Raw genomic sequence first — 24,271 nt, forward strand, 5'->3', positions numbered from 1 at the left:
TCCTAGTGGTAGTGGGCTAGTGTAATTTACCACTGCACCACCCAAGTGCCTGCACTGCTCTCCAAATGGTTTACAGAAGCTTTACAGAACACTTTCTTTTTGGGTGTCAGATGCCTTTATCTAAAGTGACTTACAGTAATGGGACAGTATACAGTCTAAGCAATTGAGGGTAAAGGGCCTTGCTCAAGGGCCCAACAGCAGCAACCTGGCAGTGGTGGTGCTTGAACCAGAAATCTTCTGATTATTAGTTCAGTACAAATCAATGCTTGTTTTATGTGTTTTATTTGCTTTATACCTAATGCCCAACTGTCCCAGCATTTTTAAAATTGGGTTTGTACAGAGGGAAAGCAGCTAATTATAATTTTAGTGCTGATGTGTTAAAACTCCAACACAGTTCCTTCAGTTCATTCCCTGAGGGAAAATATATTGCTGTCAACATCAGTACCTGACCTCCACTCAACTTGCTGATGAGAATAGTTGCCTGCTGCAGCATTATTCTTAAAATTACATCAAATGCAATATCCAACAAACCCCATCTTTGCTTATTTGTGTCTGGATTTATATTTGGAGCTAGAGAAGATGGGGTTGGGGTGTTTGAATATCATGCACTATAAATGGTCTATTTTCTCATTATATCATTTTAATAATTTTTATAATGTTTGCATATTTTTAGTACCATTAATACATTTAGATGCTGAAGGTAACTGCGCACACTTAGCTTGAACCCGGTGTGTTAATCATCCTGGTTTTTCTAGCTGGTGCAGAATCTTCTGATCTGCTGCAGTATGGGACTATAACACCCAGTGCGCGCGCGCGCACACACACACACACACACACACACACACACACACACACTTACACACACCCTGTTGTGTTTATTGACCACTTGCTCTTGCTCTCTTTGTGGCTTACAACATCTCTGCTATTGTCTGACATCTTAGTAAGTGTCTCGACACAGAATATACTGTACCTGTTGGAGTGCTGCTACATGACAGTACAGCATGTTTTCATAGGTTTGCATTTCATGGTTCTGATGCATTAGATACATGAAAATCCAAAGCACTGAGCACTTAAGGGGGGGGGTGTTAAAAAAAAGAAAACATTTAGGATGATAACAGCCGAGCCGAAGCTTGTCTTTTGGCTGTATTTTATATACAGTAATAAGGTAACACTTTAACCAGCCATCTGAATATATGGCTGATTCAAAGCAAACAGATAAAAACCCAAATCTGATGTGTTTGTGTGTAGGGTGGCTGTCGAGGTGGTTTCCACGGTAACCTCAGCTGATGTTATGTGGAAGGATGGCAGGTTGGAGACAGGAATACGTTCTAATGACCTCATCCCCATCCAGCACCTTGACAACCACGAGTTCTGCCCCGGAGACTACGTAGTGGACAAACGCTGTGAGTGTCCACAACTCATTTTTCAGAGATGACCTTTTGCGATATAGAGAGGGCTTGATGCATAGGACAGGGGGTTTTTATCTTGCACCCTCCTTCATTTTTCTGATTTAAAGTTGCACTCCCTAATTGCCATCCCAGACCTTTTAGATAAAATATGCTAAAAAGAGTAAACTAATAAAACTAGGTTTTAGCAGCTGCACTAACAAAGTAAGTCATGTAAATTAGGTTATGTATGCTATTTATGCTAATGCATTTTATTATTATTTTTTTTAGCTTTAATACAGGACATAGCAACTCTTAGGATTTTTCCCCCTTTCTGCATTTCCATCTCTCTCTAAGCTGAAGCTCAGCCAAAATTGACTGATACACTGAATTGTAGTCTGAAGAGTCAACCTTTATAGAATCTATTTTTATGACATTATATTACTGTGTCAGGCCACATTCTGCAAATGTTACAACTGGCTGCTTGGTGTTCTGATCTGTCTCTTTATAAAATGTGTAATGCATTTTTAAGTGTAAAATATAAAAATTAAAGTCCTGCAGACTTCCATAATGAAAGAATGGTAGTAAAATTGTCTGATTGATCATTTCTTTAATTGTCGAGAAAATTATTAGTGATGAGTGAAGTACAAGAAAATGTTGTTCATTTGGTAAATCATTAAATATTGTCTGTTATATTTCCAATGTATTAAGAAAATAATTTACAAATCACTCTTAACCATAAAAGAACTCACAGAGGAAAAAGTTCAATAGTAGACTATGCTGGATACCTGGACATTGTAGACATTGCCGAATATCAGGAAATGAAGAAGCTGACCAGTTGGCAAGAGGAAGAACACTACAAAAAAAAATCATCAACCTCAAACTTTCACCAGCAGACATCAAACCCCTTATAAATGACTACATTTAAAAACAAATGGCAACTTTAATGGAACACACAAACAAACAATAAACTGCATGAGGATTAGACAAAAAAAATACATTATGGAAAACGTACAGATCGTTATATACACTAATAGACCATTCCAAATTGACACACAAACACTTAATACTAGGAGAAGACCCCACACTTTGCGAGAACTGTCACATACCAATCACCATAAAACACATCTTGATCGAATGGCCAAAGTACAACAGTGAAAGACAAAGTCTACATATGCTCAATACATTAAAAGAAACGCTCACACAGAATAATACCAAAATAATCATCAATTTCTTTAATAATATAAGTCTGAAAACATATATATAATACAAGATAATAAAACTAGCATAAATCACTGATTCCTGCAGAGAATAAAACTAGCATAAATCACTGATATCATAAATATGACAACATGGCGTTATGAAAACAAACAAATCACTCTTTACTTTTATCAGCACTTTTCCATACTGTTGTATAATGGTCGTAAAAGGTGTCAATACAGTTTGTAATTCATTAAAATGAAAATTATTTTATTAAATGTTGTTGTGATTGTTTGGTAGCTCAAGCTCTGCAGGACCCGAATGTGTATGGCGTGATCCAAAGAGGAGATCACAAAGCAAGGACGTGTGTGGTAAAGTGGATCAAACTAAACGCTGCAGGAGACGACGTAGAGGTGAGAGAACCCGGCTGAAATGTAGCCTTATTGTAAATGGGGACAAGAAAATAGAAACAGGAGAGCCTCTGTAGAGGATGTGCAGTCACGTGAGAATTAAGTTATTTACTTTGACAGTATGGATGGTTAAACAAAAGGCAAGAATGTATTAGACCACAAGATCTGTTGATTGCACCTCACCTGAGTCTCATCTGTGTATGTCTCTTTAATTAAGGGCAGAGATAGCTTGAACCCATGTTCTTTATTGCTTTGCTCAGGTAATTGGCGAAGAAGAAGACGTCAGTGTTTACGATATCTCTGATCATCCAGACTTTCACTTTCACACCACAGACATTGTGATCCGGATTGGAAACTCTGATTCAGAGGACTTTAGTGATGAGGTACATTTTTTGTTTACTTTCTTAGTGTGTTTTTAGTGCTATCTTGAAGCTCACTGGAAATTTAAAGTAGGGTTTTTTTATCATATCAAACATGAAAATGTAAGGTACAAGACCAGGACAACTATAATATCACTGACTTCTTAATCTTCAGTGAGCTCACAGCATCCTTCCAAACAAAGAAAGCTATTACTCAACCAAGTTTATTGATATCACTCACTGAAAATAGAACGTTTGTAATTTGTGTGATTGTGTGTGCAGAGGACGGTGGGTCAGGTCTGCAGAGTCGACGTCAGCAGTAAGGTGGAGGTGGTGTGGGCCGATAACTCCAAATCTGTCGTCTTGCCTCAGGTATTTATTGTGTCCATGTATCAAATACATTTATTACTTTATCTGTATTATCATTCATATCATGTCATGTTATAGTTAGAAAATAGAATAACATGATATTTGTTGGAACATGTTCTCTTTAGCACCTCTATAATGTAGAGTCAGAGATTGAGGAGACTTATTACGACTCGGGTGAAGGCAGCACCAGCGGCTCGTCCTCAGAGGAATGGGAGGATGAGAGTGATAGCTGGGAGACCGATAACGGCCAGGCGGAAGAGGAGGGAGGGCCAGGTGGAGTAGGCTCCGCCCCTAAAACGGAAGCAGTGCCTGAGGGTAAAGCTGCAACTCCCAATGCCATAGCTGGCACAGATGCACAGGTGGTGCCATCCATGCCTGACCAGCCTTCAGGTATGAAAAAGAGAATACTTTCAGTGGTTCTGCTTAAATGAGTAATGAAATAAAATGTGCAGTGTACTCAATAATGTAGAAAGCAGTAAAAACACTAAGTATACTAACTAGTGGAATAGCTTTCCTGTATACAGTATACAATGACTATAATAATTTGTTTACATAAAATAAACCACCTCCATTGATGTGAGTGACTGTTCAAACAACTTTAGTGGAATCAGTACATTTTAAACAGATATTGTCTGATTTAAATGCAGTGGAAGTCATTTGTTCAGGGTCCGAGTATTTCCGAAGCCACCCTGTGTACAACACTGTGTACAAGGCATGAATAAACTTTGTTGCCAATCCGTAGCATGATATTACTCACTTATACTGAGGGCCAATTTGCTGTAGCAGATTTACCAACTGGCACCCACTTGGTGAGAGAAAACCTTAGTACCTAGAGGAAGCCCACATGGACACAGAATATTCCAAACATAGTGGCAGTGGCTGACCGCTCCAGGGTTCTGGATACAGTGTGGCATGCACACTTCCTCCTGTGCCACAGTCCCGCTTTTATAGAAATCTGTAAACATTGCTTACAGCAATGAAGAACATAGCAATGCGCTAAGTGTTTTCAGGAAGACAGCTAATCGTAAATGCCATCTCATTACCAGAAGCAGGTCTGACCAAATGACCAAATTATGAAAATCCACCCATTTAATATAATTATACAATTCCAGTCATTGCTTGCAGGATGGTGCTAATAGTTTTAAGGTGAAGGGTCTAAAAGAATTAAAAAATTCCTGTCATATATGGTACCAGGACATTACCAGCAGGGCCTTCAGTTTCTGTATGTCGCAAAATGAATAATCATACAGTGCATCCTATGCCAGGTCATCCACGTGATCTTGAAGGAAACTCTTTATGAAAACTTTATGAATTAATCACACCACTTGTCCAGTTCGAATGTCTGCGTGTCCACTGTAGGTGCTTTTGACAGTGGACGGGTGATCCCATTAACAGATGGGTTCAAGCAGTGTGTGAGACTTTCATCCCTACAGTATTATAATTAGAAGTTTGAGCTGCAGATTCCTTTCCGTTGATTTGTACCAGATGCTACAGCCTTCATGCTCACTGTTGGTGGGTAACCACCATGGTTGCCTATGAGCAACCGTTGGCGTTTCATTTACAGAGTTACACTGGCCATAATGATTTGGCCCTTTTAGAATTCACCACATTGTTTATGCCTGATTAGATCTGCTGCATTTAACACAATAATTACCATCAAACCAACATTTAAAACATCCCTGACTGTGACATGCACATATTTTGAAAGGGGAGGTTCCTAATGTTTTGGCTCATCAGTGTATGCAACAACATATGGAATCGTCTTCTGTTCTATATGTAAGTTCTTAAATACTGGAATTGCACTAAGATGAATTATTTTTCAGCTTAATTCTTAATAAAAATATTAACCTTTGAGGATCTTCAATTCTTTCAGGTGGGATCGGGATGCCGGGGTCCGAGGATAAACCCAGCAAGGAGACCCCACGACTGGCCTTCCGCGAGCTAAAGGAAGCCCTGAAGATCCTGGAGAGCCTGAAGAACATGACTGTAGAGCAGCTGTGGACTGGCTCACCCACCTCGCCGACTGCAGAACCTTCAGGCGCCACAGGCCCGACTACACCAGCCGACGCCAAGCCCACGAAGGAGAAGCGCTTTTTGGATGATATTAAAAAGTTGCAGGAGAACCTGAAAAAGACGCTAGACAACGTGGCCATCGCCGAGGAGGAGAAGATGGAGGAGGAGCGGGCGACGGCGCTGCCTGAGCCACAGACGCCTGTACGCTCAGAGTGGCCTAGTGATACGCCTGTCTTGTGCCAACAGAGCGGTGGCAAACCCGGCGTCACTTTTACCAGTGCCAAGGGGGAGGTGTTCTCCGTTCTAGAGTGGGCACCAGGTAAGATTTTGCAAAGTCTATTAATTATAAAATATAACAGATTCAAATGTAGTCTCTAAAGGCTGTGTTGCTTTTGCGCTGGCTGTGCCGTTGTTTCCGATGGAGTAAGGTGGTGCCGCTTATGCTGGGTTCACACTACACGACTTTCAAGGTGTTCAGATTGCTGTATAGTTCACACTACACTACTTGATCTCTTGTAATCGAGAGTATTTATGTCGGTGTGGTTTTCACACTACACGATTGATCGGTGATATGGGGTCACACACTACACAATCTATCACCAGGAGGACTTGCAGATGAGTTTGTTTGGTCTCCCAAACTATGTTTTGTCACAAAAACACATGCAAGAAGTGACAAGGGGTGTAATGATACCATGTCCAAAAATGCACGTCAACAAGAAGCGAGCGATCAAAGTTGTTTGAGCACTGATGTGTAGCGTAAAAGTAAGTAGGAAAAAGAAAAGAATCTGGGTGGATTTGGCAACACAGCCAGCAGGGATTGTCTGTTCTGCAGAGAGATTTGGAGATAAATAAATATTTTGCAATGAAAACGTTGGTATTATGGTTTGACGTGGACTATAAGGTCACACAATACTGTAAAGCTTGTGTGTGAGCTGATATATTCTGATAGAAACTATATACAGGTGCTGGTCATAAAATTAGAATATCATGAAAAAGTTGATTTATTTCAGTAATTCCATTCAAAAAGTGAAACTTGTATATTATATTCATTCATTACAAATAGACTGATATATTTCAAATGTTTATTTCTTTTAATGTTGATGATTATAACTGACAACTAATGAAAACCCCAAATTCAGTATCTCAGAAAATTAGAATATTGTGACAAGGTACAATATTGAAGACACCTGGTGCCACACTCTAATCAGCTAATTAACTCAAAACACCTGCAAAGGCCTTTAAATGGTCTCTCAGTCTAGTTCTGTAGGCTACACAATCATGGGGAAGACTGCTGACTTGACAGTTGTCCAAAAGACGACCATTGACACCTTGCACAAGGAGGGCAAGACACAAAAGGTCATTGCTAAAGAGGCTGGCTGTTCACAGAGCTCTGTGTCCAAGCACATTAATAGAGAGGCAAAGGGAAGGAAAAGTTGTGGTAGAAAAAAGTGTACAAGCAATAGGGATAACCGCACCCTGGAGAGGATTGTGAAACAAAACCCATTCAAAAATGTGGGGGAGATTCACAAAGAGTGGCACAGAATCCACGTTGCTTGAGGTCCAGTGTAAAGTTTCCACAGTCAGTGATGGTTTGGAGTGCCATGTTATCTGCTGGTGTTGGTCCACTGTGTTTTCTGAGGTCCAAGGTCAACGCAGCCGTCTACCAGGAAGTTTTAGAGCACTTCATGCTTCCTGCTGCTGACCAACTTTATGGAGATGCAGATTTCATTTTCCAACAGGACTTGGCACCTGCACACAGTGCCAAAGTTACCAGTACCTGGTTTAAGGACCATGGTATCCCTGTTCTTAATTGGCCAGCAAACTCGCCTGACCTTAACCCCATAGAAAATCTATGGGGTATTGTGAAGAGGAAGATGCGATATGCCAGACACAACAATTCAGAAGAGCTGAAGGCCACTATCAGAGCAACCTGGGCTCTCATAACACCTGAGCAGTGCCACAGACTGATGGACTCCATGCCACGCCGCATTGCTGCAGTAATCCAGGCAAAAGGAGCCCCAACTAAGTATTGAGTGCTGTACATGCTCATACTTTTCATGTTCATACTTTTCAGTTGGCCAACATTTCTAAAAATCCTTTTTTTGTATTGGTCTTAAGTAATATTCAAATTTTCTGAGATACTGAATTTGGGGTTTTCATTAGTTGTCAGTTCTAATCATCAACATTAAAAGAAATAAACATTTGAAACAATCAGTCTGTGTGTAATGAATGAATATAATATACAAGTTTCACTGTTTGAATGGAATTACTGAAAAAAATTAACTTTTTCATGATATTCTAATTTTATGACCAGCACCTGTATACCCCTGCCCACAAATTTACAACTCCTCCCCCAGGTTTCCCCTTACTCTGAATCTTGCATTGTCATTGGTTGTAGTTCGACACTGCACTCACCACCAATCACAACCTGATCGCAACACTTTTCATACTTCCTGATTTAAATTTGCTGACAGGTCCAGATATTTAACACGCTAGATATTTTCCTTGAGTCTGCAAGTGATCGACGAGCTGCTTGGATCGAGCTGTTGAACAGTTTACACATAGCGATGGAGAGCTGGTTTTCGAGCCCTGCTGACGTTTTTTTTTTTTTAATCCCTTGCCACTGCTCTTAAAGTTCACTCTGATTTAAAGAGCCAACCATGCAAGGTCTTCACACAAGGAAAAATGTATGCAGTCGGGGACATAATTATATGTAGTGCATTTTATATAACATCAGTGGCATAAGGAGCTCAAAATAAAATGCACCCTGTGGAACTCTACATGCCTGCACATAACCCTTATCTTAACACTATTAACCATCTCTGGGATAAATTGGAAGGTCAACTGTGAGCCAGACCTACATGTCCAACATATGTACCTGACCCCACAAGTGCTCCTCTTTCTGGGCACACATCCCTACAGACACGCTCAAAAATCATGTGGAACACTATCCCACAAGAGTAGAGACTCAAAGATTTATTGGCTTAAAGAGTGGCCAGTCATTGACATACTACAGAGTCACATTATTGCATGCTGACAGTTAAATATGTCTATATCGGATCCCGAGGCATTTAAATCTGTCACTTTCTTCACCAGTGCTGAATTTGTTCGGCTGTGTGGCAAGTTGACGTTTATGTTTTTGATGAGAAATGTGTTCTGTAGGTGTCTGGCCCTGACAGTTTTTTATATGCACAAGTACATCCATTAAACCAGAAGCCTCTGCATGTTCCTGTAACTATAATGGAAGATTTAAAACAGATATGAAATACATTTAAGCCTGGTGGTGAACATTTGCCCTGAGTATTAATGTGTTGTTCTGTTTTCCAGACACCCACACATTCAAAAAGATGGAGTTCCAGCCGGCTGAAGCTAAGAAGTTCTTCAGCACAGTAAGGAAGGAGATGGCTTTGCTGGCTACATCATTACCTGATGGCATCATGGTCAAGACATTTGAGGACCGCATGGTGAGTGCATGACAGCTTTATTCCTCCAGGGGTTCAACACCAAGTGTTTGGGTGCTTGGGTGGTGTAGCTTTTGAGCTCTCGGGTATAAATCTGAGCAGTACTGTTGACATGGACAGGCATCCATCCGGCACACTTGACCATGTTGATGCAGAAAGGCAATCTTTACTTTCTGATTGGTATGCAATATGATTCAGTGGGAATCCATTGCGGCCAGGTAGTGGTGTAACAGATCGGGGATAATCTGTGATTCGTACAGATCTACCCTACAGTTCAGGATGTATGTGAACCGCAGATTGTTCACCAAAGTTTAACCAAATCAGTGTGAAGTACAGTATGTATACAACCAGGTTTCCAGGACATACATATTTCAGTTGGAAACTTGTCTTTTACTGTATATAAACTTTTTATGAATCTCCAAAATGTGTTTTTCTCAGTTGTGTGTTTGAGTTTTTATTTCTACTTTAAAACATTTTTATATTTTGCTCGATCTCTTGCAGGACCTGTTCTCAGCTCTAATCAAGGGTCCTACACGTACACCCTATGAAGATGGGCTCTTCCTGTTTGACATCCAGCTACCCAATATTTACCCTGCTGTACCTCCTTTGTTCCGGTATCTGTCACAATGCAGTGGCCGCCTCAACCCAAACCTGTATGACAATGGAAAAGTGTGCGTAAGTCTGCTGGGCACCTGGATTGGCAAGGTATCGGCACTACCACTCTTTCTGCTCCTGCCGGCTTTTTTTGTTTGTGACGGGTACAGACCAGTTTAAAGACCAGTTTAAAAAAAACAAAAACATTTAGCACCACATTGATCACCTTTTAACATTAAGCCTTTAATGTTTACCGTGCTGCTAAAAATCTTCACTTGGCTGATGGTTAAGTAGATCTATGTTTCTGTATATACTAATATCTAAGTTTGAAGTAGCCTAGTCAAGGTCCTGACTTAAACCCAAAATGCACAGTTTCAGTGCCTAACAACCAACAGTGTGCAAAGCAGTTCTTCAAAGAAGTGAAATTTAACAATCGTTCATGTGTTTATTTGCAGTAAGTGCTGCTAAAGTTAGTGTAGCCACTTAAGTAAACTCCGACACCTATGCAATACCGACTGCATCTTTTCACCTACATGAGGCGAGTCCATATGAGGATCAGCTTTTTTGTGTATGGAGAGCCACACCCTGATCAACGCATTTCTCGACTTAGCAGAGGCCATAACTGCATCAGTTTTGAGGAGTCCCTGGTCCGGCTTCCCACCCTGTATGAACAACAGCCAATTGTTGTTCATGTAGGTGCCCAGCCGGATGGCCGAGCTGAGATTTGAAACAACATGTTCGAAATCCCAGCTATGGTGTGCTAGTGTGTTTTACCGCTGCACCACCTGAGCGCCCCAATTTAAACTGAACCACATGTGCAAAAGTGACAGAGTTGCACTGCTAAGACATTTTGCAGACCAATTCTGTTTATTTAAAATAATGTAGTATTTTATGTGATTATTGCTCCAATTCTGTTTTAATCAGATTTATTTAAAAAGTATAGCTTCACTCAGCTTCACATTTTGTGTGCTTTGTAACCTCAGGGAACAGAGCGATGGACGAGTAAGTCGAGTCTCCTGCAGGTGCTCATCTCAATCCAAGGTCTGTTAATTCTCCTGAGTTAAATGTTTTTACAGAGCACTGATCTAAATCCAGAACCTTTAAAACATTAGATGCTTGGTTTCTGTGCTGTAGGCCTGATTCTGGTCAACGAGCCCTACTACAACGAGGCGGGCTTCGACAGCGACCGCGGCCTTCAGGAGGGCTATGAGAACAGCCGCTGCTATAACGAGATGGCCCTAATCAAGATGGTGCAGTCCATGACGCAGATGTTGGCACAACCAGTCGAGGTCTTTCAGCAGGAGATCCGTGAGCACTTCTGCTCCAGTGGCTGGAGGCTCGTTCACCGCCTGGAGTCGTGGCTGGAACTGGACTCTGCCGCTTCGGAACGCAGCTCTCGATCCTCCGGCTCCATGCGTGCCGAGCCTCTGGACGAGGAGGCCCCCGAGGCTTTGGCACACAGCAGCCCTACAGGTAAACCAGAGTCAAGAGGTGAGGGCGAGCTGGAGGATTCAGGGCTCGGTGCTTCTAAGGACCTGAACCACAGCTCAGATTTGGATGTCTCTAAAGTGGCGGAATCAGCACCTCAGCCGCAGCAGCAGGGTGGAAAAGCGGCACAGGAGTCTCAAATATCCGTCAGGCCAAAGAAGCGGAGACGGAGCTATCGTAGTTTCCTTCCTGAGCGTAGCGGCTACCCGGACATCGGATTCCCACTCTTTCCCCTCTCGAAGGGATTTGTGAAGAGCGTACGTGGTGTTTTGCTGCAGTATCGCGCTGCACTGAATGCCGCCGGCATAATCGAGGACAAATGAAATCTTACTAATTATACCTTCATCTTTCATCTTTTTTCCACCATCAACTTGAGAGCTGCACTCGACCCCTTAAAGTCAAAGCTACGCTCGCTCTGCTAGCTAGTGCTAATCATGTCTTGTCTTTAGATGTTCTGGATCAGCTTTTTGTTCTGTCCTGTTAGTTCGACCATTCCACTTTCGTTACAACTGGTCTCTCAGGGAGATATAGATGCCTGAAGCTTGGAGGATAATTAAGATTATGGGGACTTTTCAAAGCATGTTTGGACATTTTGCTTAAAAACACATTTAGTGACCCATACGGTGGAGATGGTTTCTAAAACCTGGGTCAGTTTTGCCACCCTAGTGCCACCTTTGTGCCGTGAGACCAAATCTAACCATTTGTTACACTACTGACACCAAAACCAAGGGTTTTAAACAAACAGTGGCTGGATGATCTGGTAAACATATATATTTTGATGCACCCAAACCCTTCCAATGTTTGGAGAGTGCTAATTTCTGGAAAGCGACATCTATTGTGCATTGTTTTTGATGGTAAGTTTTGTGTTCCAAATCTAGACTTGAAAATTAAGATAATGCTCTGTAGACCCTTTAAAACACTTATAGACTGTTAGTGATCTGAAGGGTAGAATCTGTGCCAAAAAGCTGGGTCAGATATGACAACCAGGCACCGTCTTTGTGTTGTGAAACCAAACCTCAGCCGTTATCACACTGCTGACACCCTATTAAGGATTTACTACAAACCAAACAAAAATGATACATAATGATAAATCTGAACCCCACTCTTTCATATGTGATCTATTACCTAATGAGATCTGTCACCATCCTTGTGGTATATGTTCAAACCTAAGCTCTCATAGGATAAACTGGCAAAAACCCTGATCAAATCTATTCCATAATACTAAATCTATTGGGAATTTAAGAAGTAGGGGTCTGCTACTGAAAACATTCTATGGAAAAGATTATAATGTGTTCCAAACCTATCTGGACTTACTAGAATATCTAAAATAGTCCTAAAACACCAAAATATTGATAAAATGCACTAATAATAGTAGTAGGAATAATCATAGATGCTCTCAGATTGATTTTGGTCACTTTAATTTTAACCTAACCCTTTGCATTCATTTTTCAGTCTTTTTGGGAATCTGTTTACAATATCACAATACATTCCTCACCTCCCACTTATCATGCTTTCCTTTCAGTACTGTACTTTAGTTTTTTAGTGAGTGAGTGAATGAATGCATTATTATGTTGCACTGTGATGTACTAGCACCATGTCTAGGCTGTATTTTGCCTCTGGATCATTACAATCCTGACCAAGAAACTCTGGTCAGCCATGGTGGTGGTACATTAGTGCCATCTGGAGGTCAAGTTCACTTAATATGCCTTGAACAGTGGATGTTTGCAGTTTTCATCTTATCCTAAGACACTAGAACTATGTATAAGTAATTTAATTAACCTAAAATAAAATAAATGTAATATTTCTGTGATGGGACCTTTTATTTCATGGTCAGTACAGCTATCATCAGTTGAATCATGCTGAACTTACTGTTTACTGCTTTATCAAGTTTGAACCGATAATGCTATCAGCCGACCAGGCGCCTACACAGACGCACGATTGGCTAAAACGGGGTTTCTTGTTACTGTGACAATTACCATGTATGATGACCAGTCGAGGCACTAGGGAAGAAACTAATAAATATAAAATAATTTTTTTTTTTAATTCCTGATACAGACTTGTAGCATACAGAACGTTTTACAAAACTACATTAATTTGTTTAAAATCCTGACCGCTCAATTCAGAACAGCAGATACCAAGTTACTATGCAAAAGCAAACAAAACACAGCTTTTGATTTTTATCAGAAAAGTAAAACTCAATTCTTGTTACCCAATTAGTTTATTGTAACTTGAGGTATTTGTGATTTTTACAGTCCTTGTGTTGGGAAAGAAATGGTGTGTAACGGCAGAAAATAAGTTAGTGTTGTTAAACTACATTACCCAGCATGCTTTGCTTTGGGGTCCTTGATTTCATCGTACTGCTTAATTTTAACTTTTGAGCTGATGACTTGGTGTTTTTCAACTTAATATTTCTAAATGTTGAATAGTGAAATGTGGGAATTTGCAAATTCACAATATAGACTAATGTTTTTTTGCACATTTGCATATTATTCTCCAGACTCCAGTACTTTGTTGCTTTCCCATCTCTTGTTCATTTTGTCCTATACATTGCTGCTCTGTTTTATCATAACATTCGAGCATTTGAGCCAATCACGCCACTATGCTACTTTTTAAAAAAATTGATGTTGATAAATACAGTTTTTTACACCCCCACACACATCCCAAAATAAAGATGTGAAACTGCCCAAATGTGGTTGCGGGCCTGTAGTCCTGCTGGTTACCAAGTTTACATTCAAACAAAGAAGACACATTAAAAATATTGATTAGTGATTATTAGAATGTCTGTGAATACATGACTACAGTTATGCACTTTTTCACCTCTACCTAGCTGTACCTTGTACACTTTTTTTCATTTAAATACAGTGTTTTGATACATGAGGTCTTGGTAACTCGTGAGCATATGTCCATACAGGTGCTAAATGTTTCGGCATTAAGTTACATGACGTGATATTTCACAATTTTGATGGAGGACAGACAGATTTATTCCTGTTCATGGTTCGAAGACACAATCTTTCCCTGTCTAAGTGTCTGAGCCGTTTTCCCTTCCTCTGTATAAAGCTGTACACTCTCAACACCTTATCCTGTATCATGTTTCTATAATGCTACACTGCCCTACTTTAAGCTTGTTATTGGACAGTAAAAGGTTCATACACTGGATCTTTTCAGAAGCACAATAGAAATGTTTTCTCAACTGTGAAACATCTGATTTGAGTGTATTTTAGTTATGTTAGTTCATTCAACACTTTCACTCATTGTGTATGGAAGTGTTAATTAGATACAACTAGTTTTGTGTTGGCATTTCAAACTCCTGGCATGCACTGAAAAGACACTGCTGCAGACGTGAGCAATTCTGAACCATAAATTGCCTGCTGTATTTACAGTTAAGGTCAAACGTTTGCAGAAACTTGTAATGGACAAGTATGCCATGTCAGTCCTGGAAATTTTGACAGCACTATGTATTCCAATCATTCAGTAAAAGAAAGAGAACTGTTGTCATACTTATTCCTTACATGTCAATGTGAACTTTGAACCTTAACCATATAATTATTAAACTACTGTCACAGGGTAAAATCTGATAATATAGGATAATATAGGACATGGGTTAAAAAAAACGTATCTGTGCCAACTAATTTACATGAGATGGTATAGTATCACCATACATTTTATCAATAAACACTGTCTGGATTAAACACGCATGGAGACAGCTTTCATTCTTCTCTTTATAGTTTCAATTTCTGTCCTTGTTTTCTTGCTGATCTGAATGTACACTTAACTGATCTCTGCTTGCTGGTTAAATTATTTTTTATTTTGAATCAGTGCTAAGTGCCATGTATCCATACTTAAGTTCATTAAACAAAGAAGTATTAGATTAAACTAACTTTTCCCTCTTTGATATTATTTAGGATGTGTTTATATGTCAGGATTTCAGTTTATCATGTTTAACTATTCTGACTTATGTTTAAGGCTTCATAATTCATTATTCATTAGTCCTAAATGGTCAGAAACTCACACTGCCTGCTCTTATGCACTAAAATAATTAATATTGGGTTTATTGTCCCTAAATCTGGTCTGGTAGACTGTAAAAACACCAGGCTGTGCACCCCAGTGTCCTCCAAGACTTAATTAGGGTGTGCCTCTTATTGTGAATGCCTTTGTCCTCTAATTATATCTGATTATTGAACTTCTTAACAATGTTAATTTAAGCTCTGCATGTGCAGCAGCTTTGAATATCAAGCAGATTCTTAAGAGGTTTGTGATTTTTTTGTTTGTTTGTTTGTTTGTTTGTTTGTTTGTTTAACATTTGTTGTGTGAAACTTTGGGGTCTGTTTCGTATGCACCTTTTGTGTTTCTGCTGTAAAAAACAAATGTGAAGCTGAACCTTTGGTGAAACTAGTCGAACACTAAGTACATGAAGCTCGGCTCATTTTCCACTGTGTAAAATATCCAGCGCTTAGTCCCTTCCACTGGACACAACAGCCAAAGCATGTACCATTACGCTTTAAGCCTTACCGGCTGCTCACAGACTTTACTGTATGATGTGTAAACCAGTTCCACAGTGGCCTGAACTGGTAAATGATTTGTAGCTTGATTTGCTCTGTACAGAAGTCATGACTATATATAAATATTATAGATAATATATATATTTAACTATCATGAGTTAAAGTGGTAATGAGAATGCTTGGGGCATATTAACTGCTGATTGTGTACTGTATTTTCTTTTGGTTTCTTTGTATTTTTTTTTAACTTTTTGTTTTGGTTGCATTAAAAAGACATGTATAAAGTAAAACATTAAACTCTTGGTGAGTAAAACCGGTAAACTGTCCATCATTATTTGTTATTAATATTATTAGTTATTGTTACTTTTCTTCTATCATGTTAACAAATGCACAACTTCAGTACATATATTGCATCTAAACAAACTAAACTTGTATTCAAACTTAAAAGAACTACATACAAATACTTCTGCAATCTAAACTATGTATAAAGCAAGTTGAAAAATAACACTTCGGTTTTAAATGTTTATTTATTTTAACTGTTCAAAACAGTTTTTATTAAGAAAAGTTAGCAATGAGAAAAAAATCAATTCTTATTTGTTAAAAATTTTTTTAAAGTGCAAAATTATGTATACAGTATAAAAATGCTAAAAAAAAAAAAAAAAAAAAAGTCGATTTACAAAGTCAACAATTGTGGACCGTTTTTTAAATTAATTGGTTAATTTTACTTCTCTTCTTTAAGTTGTCTATAAGCACATGCACTTGCAGTTAGCAATACTATGGGAAAGAATGCACACACAGTATGGGTACATTTTGTGTTTCACAAATTCATTTACATTTATTCAAGGTGATGACCCTGTGTCAAAAAAAGTAACTGACACCACAGCCTAACCCTCCCAAACTGGTTGTGTCACCTTTAGCAGCAACAACTGCAACCAATTGCATTCAATAACTTAAGATCAGCCTTTAATATCCCTGTAAAAAATTTTCATCTTACATTAAATTTAGCTTGAAAACCCCTCAGCTATTAAGTGTGACATTGAAAAACAAAAAGAGTGAGGGGTCAGAGTACTGTGAAATGACATTAAATAACTACCAAAACTACAGAGCTGATTGATGGTGCCTGCACAGAGTCGAGGAATAATGTGTTAATCAGGGTGTGTCTCTCCGTACACAAAGCTGATCCGCATATGAACTCGCCTCGTGCAAGTGAAAAGATGCAGTCGGCTACTGCACACGTGTCGGAGGGGGCGTGTGTCAGTCTTGCTCTCCTCAATCAGGGCGGGGATTGGCATCAGTAGAGAGGAAGCGTAATGCAATTGGGTAACTGGATAGTATACGCTAAAAACGGGCGCAACGAAAGAGTGAAGTGTTTATAAGATATTAAGTTACATCACTTTGGAACACTCCTACCTCATCCAAAACATAATACTTAACATCTTACAATTTTCCCTTTTTGCCCTCAACTAATAACACATGGAACACCAAATCTCGACAATTATTTATGTTCCTCTAATTCATAATGCAGCTCATCCATGGTAACTGTTTTAAAACGGATCCTTCACAGCTTGCAATATCAAGTAGTCATTATTTATAAATGTACCATGCCAAAAGATTTAAATGATTTTATTCAAATAATAAAATCTCAATATGTATTTTATTAAAACACGTATACGTCTCACAGCGAAGGTTGTCGGGAATCCGTGTAACCTTCGTTATTTGGCCAATAGAGTGTCAGACAGCTCAATATAACGAATATTTACTGCAGTAATGTAAAGTTAAATGCTCGGGTGGATTTTTGATGAACAGTGTTGTGAACTGAGTGGTAACAGTGAAGATGCTGAAAAAAAACAAGCACAAAAAACGGAGCTTAGAAGCAAAAAATAAGAACAACTGGAAGAATAAGCAAACTTCCTAAACTGGATAGTTACTTCCGAGGCCAATGTAACCAGTGAAGTACTGGCGTTGTGAACTGTTCATTTAACTGAATCAATAAAGAAGAATAAAGAGGCAGTGACTCTCCAAATCAGTTCATTATGCAATTCTGAATCTGACGATTGTTTTCTTTAAGCTCATGGGTCAGGAAAGACTTAATGGTTTGGCTGTTCTGTCCACTGAAAATGCCAGAGCCAGGAATTTGGACTTGAAGGCGATTGTGGATTGTTTTGCTGAGCACGTCGCATGAACATCTGAGTACTGAGTGAGTTTCTTTACCTTTAACTCTCAGCTGTATTCTGTAGATCTTTATGGTTTAAGATGAGGTGGAGTGAATTAAGTGCATCAACTTGGTTAAGACACAGAACGAATAAAATTGTCATTAATAGGAGAGGTGATGTAACAGTGGTAAATATGCCGTTGTTCCAACTTTTCTGTGTTGCATGCATGCATCCAATGCATTAATGATTTGTGTTTTACTGCATCTTAAAAAATGTCCCAATTTTTCAGAAATGTAGTTTGTAGTCCTCTCAATTCCCAATTATGCCTAAATTAAATACTTAGCAGAATAATAGATTCATTTAATCGTATGGATCAGTAAACGCTTTGTGTACTGTCAGTTGCAATTCTCACGTTTTACCACTTGAGGTCGCTGTCACAACATTTATGTAGTTACAGTTCTTTGAGTGTGTATAGACAACTTTGCGTATTTTTTTATTTATATATTTCTACCAAACAGGGTAGAAATATTATATTAAATATTATGTTAACATGTTAAATATTGGATTATAAAGTGAAACTACATTGAATACCAAACAAACATAAAAAATGTGATGGAACATTTTGTAAACTGGGTCTGCATATCGATTAAACTAAAGTAGTCGTATGCAATGGTTTTAACACTTCAAGTTAGGCCTATTTATTTGCTAAAGTAACATACTGTGAAAATAAAATAAAAAGCATATAATATTAAATTTATCGTAACTATACAAACATATTTTTCACTATATTAAGTTTTGAGTCAAATTAAATTCACAATTTTTTTCATTTTTTGCTAATTTATTCCAAGTTTTAGTTGGTGTACTTAGTTTGCCCTAAAGCTACAGTACAAGGCTAATGTAGCTAATAAATAACTACCCAGGATCTTCAAGTAAATCAATGACGACACATTAATTTATTTGCTTTAATCAACATTGTTGATACATAAGATACATAATTTGGTTTTGGGCCCCTACTTGCTTCTTAAGAAAGAAGTGGTAAAAATGTGCTGTTAAACTGTTCAAAATTATATGGAACCTGTGGTGGTCCCTTAAAAGGATTAAATAAATAAACAACTCATTTTTGTTATGAATACAAATTTTCATAACATCCCACCTTTTCTGGGAAATGGGTTTGTAGAAAGCCATGCCATTAAGAGACATTAAATAGGGTGACCATACGTCCTCTTTTTCCCGGACATGTCCTCTTTTTGAGACCTAAAAAATGCGTTCGGCCGGGATTTTTAAATCACCAAAAATGTCAGCTTTTCTAGTCTGCACTCGCTGTTCTGTGTGTATGTTTTTGCATTGGTTTGTTTTTAGGTCTTTTTAGGAGTGCATGTGTTTTGTTAAAATAAGTCTGATTTTCTAACACAGAGGCGCTTGTCAACGCCGTGATGAGTCGTTCGTGAACGATCCGATTCTATTGAACGGCTCGTTGAAATGAACGAAAGGATATATACGTATATATCAGTGGCGATTTCTCTAAGACTGCAAGGGAAGCTCAGCTTCCCCTAAAATGTCAAAAATTAAATGGTCAAATATGTACAGTTGTGTTAACATTTCATCGACTACAAATGCGTTAGAACACGTTCATCTCGAAGACGAGTTCGTTCAGAATCAGCTACTTATCATACTTTCCCTTAGCGTCAATGCATTTGCCCGCAGAAGCTGAGCGTCTCTTCACTTCTATGGGGCTGCATGGTTTTTTTTTTCTTCATTGCTTCGAAACTCGCCAGTCATTGGATAAATGCCGTGATTTTGTCCCGCCCCCGGACGCTGAGCGTTTCTGGGGGTGAATGGAGCTGTGGGTGGGTCTGGACGCTGAGCTTCTGCAAGATGATTGGAGGATCAGTCGAAAGGCTAAATCCCGTTTTGATTTACAGCTATCACTTAAAGCTTCAGTCCCATCGTGGATTTTGTGAGTGAAGTCGAAAGACAAACTGCATCCCATTTCAGGACATTTTCTTGAAAAGGAACGGAGGGCAGAATTTATGTATAAATAAATTGACAAATTTTATAATGTAAGCCGACAATGAGCTTCCCCTCTTTGAAAGACCAGCAGCCGCCACTGATATATATATATTATAACGGCTCCCTGAGGCGCGACTCGGTTCCTTTCGTTCATTTCAAAGAGCCGTTCAATAGAATCGGCAGAAATAAAATATATTTCTGCTTAGTTCTTATCGGCTGTAATCCACGCATTCCGCTTCCATCAGTAGAGGGAATTAATCAGTCATAATGAGAGCTGTTTATTACTTTCAGTATCGCGGAGAGTGAGCGAGACACACACACACACACACACACACAGAACGCTAGTAGTATTATGACAAGTATAGTAGTATTATGACATTGAGAAATGAAGTATAAACTTGTTTAATTATGTTAAATCTGATTATTTCATGGCACTTATGTTTTAAAGCAGAAACAAACACAGACACATCTCTGCACAAGAGAGGATTTTTCTGAAACTTAATGCAATGCAACCAAGGACGGATTAAGGATAGTCTGGGCCCCTGGGCAAAGACTGGGACCCAGTGAGCTCACTGTTGGACATATTGTCAGGCATGAAAAGAACATCAAATAGCTCAGTTAAGTGTGTGTATGCATTCAAACTTAATTAACAAAATGTAAATAATTGCAAAATTGCTAAATTAATTTGTGTCTCTGTGCTTAAGAGAAATTGAACATAATAATTTTGAAACAATACAAATTCAGAAACATTAAGTAAGGGCCTGAATCGCATATTTGCAACAAAACGTCTGTTATGAAATATGGTAGCTTGCCTGGCAATTTGTAGGTCCCTAGAAAGTCAAGGAGCCATGGTAAACGACTTCTATGGAAGTCAAGGGCCCCATAGCAGGGGCCCTCGTGATCAAGGGCCCTCTAATGGTATGCCCTGCTCTTCTCTAGGGCCCCCTGGTAGGGGCTCTCATAACCAGGGCCCTCTAAAAATATGCCCCCCTCTTTCCTAGGACCCCTAATAGCCAGAAGTCGAAGTCAGAGCAGTGCCACAACGCCTCATCCATTTTCATAAGGGGCCCAAAAGCATAGCTAGGGCCCAAAAGCATGGCTAGGGGCCCCAAAAGCATGGCTAGGGGCCCCAAAAGCATGGCTAGGGGCCCCAAGAGGCCCTGGGGTCAAAGTCCCTAATAGTCAGAGGATCCTTAAAATGGAGGTCCCTCGGAAATAAAAATATATTGTATCATAAATGTTGATAGGCATCGCAGAATGTTTTGGGCCAGGGCCCCCCCGGGGCCCCCTGACCTCAAGGGCCCCTGGGCGCTGGCCCCACTGGCCCGGTCAGTAATCCAGCCATGAATGCAACCACAGTATGTCTCTTCCCTGTAGTTTTTACTCAGTAGCGCCTCCCGAAGAACGAAGAGCCATTTTTTTCTCTTTAAAAGGAACCGAGCCAAAAGATCCAACTCCCTTCAAGGAGCCATATATATCATCAATATTGTCAACACCGTGATGGCACTGTATTCTGTGGAAATTGCTCAGCAAGCTCTAGAAGACACATCTTACTGCTGGGTTTCTACTGATGGGAGCAAGTTAAATCAAATTAAAGTTAAAAACCCTCCTAATAAGTCGGCTGATACGATTGTACAGTACATCAAAGAAACTAAAAAATAAAGGGATTTTTATTTATAGGTGACAACTGTTTTTTTAATTTGTTGTTATTATTGTTTAGGGCTTAACGCTGAATGTGAAGGAATAAGATTATCTGACCATAAAGGTCCTTGTTAACGAGCAGCTGTACATTTATTAAAGTTCAGTAACACAGCTGGATGGTTATTGACTCGTCAACTATTTAAACCTCTACCCCATACACATTGCCATGGTGTCACCAACGACATGAAATAACCCCCCCCCCCCTTCCTTCCCCGAACCAGGCGTCCTCTTTTTTAAAAACCCAAATATGGTCACCCTACATTAAATAACTTTTTGTTGTTAAGCTGCTGTTAACCACACACATTTTAATAAAACCCAGAATAAATTTAAACTTATTTGTCATTTAATCAGAGAAAAAAGAACAGTTGCAAAAATGTACCATGGCAATGTACTGTATTTTCACTTTTAACCTTATTTTTTAATTGTAAACTTTACAATTAAAAGTATTTGTCCAATGGAATTTAAAGGGACTATCAGCCAAACATTCCACATAGAGTTTTCTATTGACTCATCAACTGTAACAAAAGCTACACCATTGTTGGCTCAGGTACACGTACACCCATCAAAACTGAGATGTGATATTCTGAGTTTGATATGTAGCCGAAAACTGATTTGTAATATTGCACAAACAAATAAACCCCCTCACTTTCTGCTGAAAGGATTAGATAATTCCCAAAGGAATATCTTAGGCCGTGACCTCTGATCGATCCCATGATGAAGTGCATCAATATGTCCTCATCTTCCTTTCTCAGTGAATGTAGCTGTGTTTCAGTCCTTAATACAAACAGACTTAGCCAGATAGCCTGTTTCTTTACATGAAAACAATTGTAATAAATGTGGTAGAAAAGCTAGAACGCATTACAAGTCTATAGTGTTGTAAACTATATTTTTTTGTAGCATAGTGCATAACCAGTGCACTGCTAGCATATGTCAGTTTAACAAAAAAGACATCTGTCACCTAACACGAGGATTAAAGCTGAGATAAACCTTGATTGCCATGACTCCCATTTTCAACTATAGGGGCTAAAAAAACAAGGGAGAAAAAGTCAGTGCAGCACTTATGAATGAATTTAAAACTACCATTGTGTGCATTAGCAGATGAACTGTTTATCAGGAACCTCAGGCATTTGGTTTCCATGTCTGAGTGGCTGCACACAAGCCTAATTATCATTTTGGACAATGCCAAGTGTCTGCTAAAGAGGTATTGAGCAGTCTATCTTTGGATTTTGGATCTGGGTTTGGCATATTCTAAAAAAAAATACTTAGCAAGTTACCATAGTAAAATCTTTAATATGTATCAGAGGAGGATGAGCTAGGTCTAGGCCTAGTTGTTATGATTTGTGCCCATTGGTTCCACTAAAAGAAAACTATTTGAAGTGGAACAACTTCAGGTGTGTGCATTAACTGTAAAACTGTAAACCACACCATGCTTAATATCAGTGCCTTCACTCGTGTCTTAAGTAAATCCCTGGAGTCATATTTTAAAATAGTAGATAGTTTGGAGAAATAATAAACGCTCAAAACAATGTTGTTTGAGCCAGGATTCAGTTTCTATTCTCTTATTAAGAACTTAGTGGATGGTGGTTTCTTATGGTAGCCTTTATTGAGTCCTCCTCCCATGTGAGGTGACCAGCTGCCTCCATGTTCAGTCGTTCTTTTGAGATCTAATATAAAAATGATCAGCAAACATCCCAGCTGCATGAGAGGATGTGCATCCCACCAGCAAAACTGATTCCCAAATCCTTTTAAACAACAACAAAAAAATAACAATGTTTCTAATGATATTATGTATTGTTAATAAATTACTATCTTATCTTTTAGAACAGAAGGTGCATGCTGGGATCAATGTTTGGGAAAGTGGGGTTTTAATCAGTACCAAGCAGCTGGGTCTCCAGACAGGGTGGAGCTGTTTGGGGGAGTAAACATGGACTGCTGCAGTGCAGAGTGCTGGCTAAGAGAACGTGAATCAATACAAGCATCCTACAACATTTTTTAAAATGCGTAATAGAAAATAACTATCCAGATTTCCAAGAAATTAACGCATGTGTGTAATCACTGTGGAATGTGGGTTTATATATGAGCATAAACAGTGAATTAGTAATGTTGGCAGCCTTGACCAATCGAAAACTGACCTTGTATGGAGAAATTAATGGGATGACAGCAGGCCTCTCAGTGCTGACTCACGTGGAGTTAATGCTAATCGTTAACCAGCTTTAAGTGGTTGTTCTACAATTACCTCTTTTACTCACCTTACATTCACACTGGTACTGCTCTAATCTTTGCCCTCATTATACATAACAGTTATAATTATACAAACTGTTCCAAAATAGCATGTTCATTTTACTCCTTGATATACACAATATTGCCAAAAGTATATAGACATCTGAGCATAAGCTTGTTAGACGTTCCATTACAAATCAATTGTGTCTAAGAGGAATGTCTGTGATTAACCGGTTAAGCAATAATTTGATTGTTGTTTGATTAATGGTGTCGTTTAAAAATGCCATTCAAATTTATTTCCGACAGCTGAGGCTGGATTCAAATTGAGAGTGGAGCTACAGCCTGTACAGAGAAACAGTGCTGATTTGAAACACTATTACCCACTGCGTGAGCATGTGCCAGCTCTGTGCCA

General features: G+C 39.1%; 1 protein-coding gene across 3 annotated transcripts in view; it reads left to right on the forward strand.

Moving 5' to 3' along the window:
* ube2o (ubiquitin-conjugating enzyme E2O) overlaps nucleotides 1–13,087 on the forward strand; it is a 54,046-nt gene extending 40,959 nt beyond the window's left edge. For all 3 annotated transcript variants that reach the window (XM_062997842.1, XM_062997843.1, XM_062997844.1), the window contains exons 12-21: nucleotides 1,249–1,403; nucleotides 2,886–2,998; nucleotides 3,256–3,378; nucleotides 3,637–3,726; nucleotides 3,849–4,113; nucleotides 5,597–6,055; nucleotides 9,064–9,200; nucleotides 9,699–9,902; nucleotides 10,775–10,832; nucleotides 10,926–13,087. In XM_062997842.1, coding sequence (XP_062853912.1) covers nucleotides 1,249–1,403; nucleotides 2,886–2,998; nucleotides 3,256–3,378; nucleotides 3,637–3,726; nucleotides 3,849–4,113; nucleotides 5,597–6,055; nucleotides 9,064–9,200; nucleotides 9,699–9,902; nucleotides 10,775–10,832; nucleotides 10,926–11,602 — 2,281 coding nt within the window. In that variant the 3' untranslated portion in view covers nucleotides 11,603–13,087. The remainder of the gene's footprint in view (nucleotides 1–1,248; nucleotides 1,404–2,885; nucleotides 2,999–3,255; nucleotides 3,379–3,636; nucleotides 3,727–3,848; nucleotides 4,114–5,596; nucleotides 6,056–9,063; nucleotides 9,201–9,698; nucleotides 9,903–10,774; nucleotides 10,833–10,925) is intronic.
* Nucleotides 13,088–24,271: the final 11,184 nt, after the last annotated feature.

This window comes from Trichomycterus rosablanca, chromosome 6 (assembly GCF_030014385.1).
Source record: "Trichomycterus rosablanca isolate fTriRos1 chromosome 6, fTriRos1.hap1, whole genome shotgun sequence".
Lineage (NCBI taxonomy): Eukaryota > Metazoa > Chordata > Actinopteri > Siluriformes > Trichomycteridae > Trichomycterus > Trichomycterus rosablanca.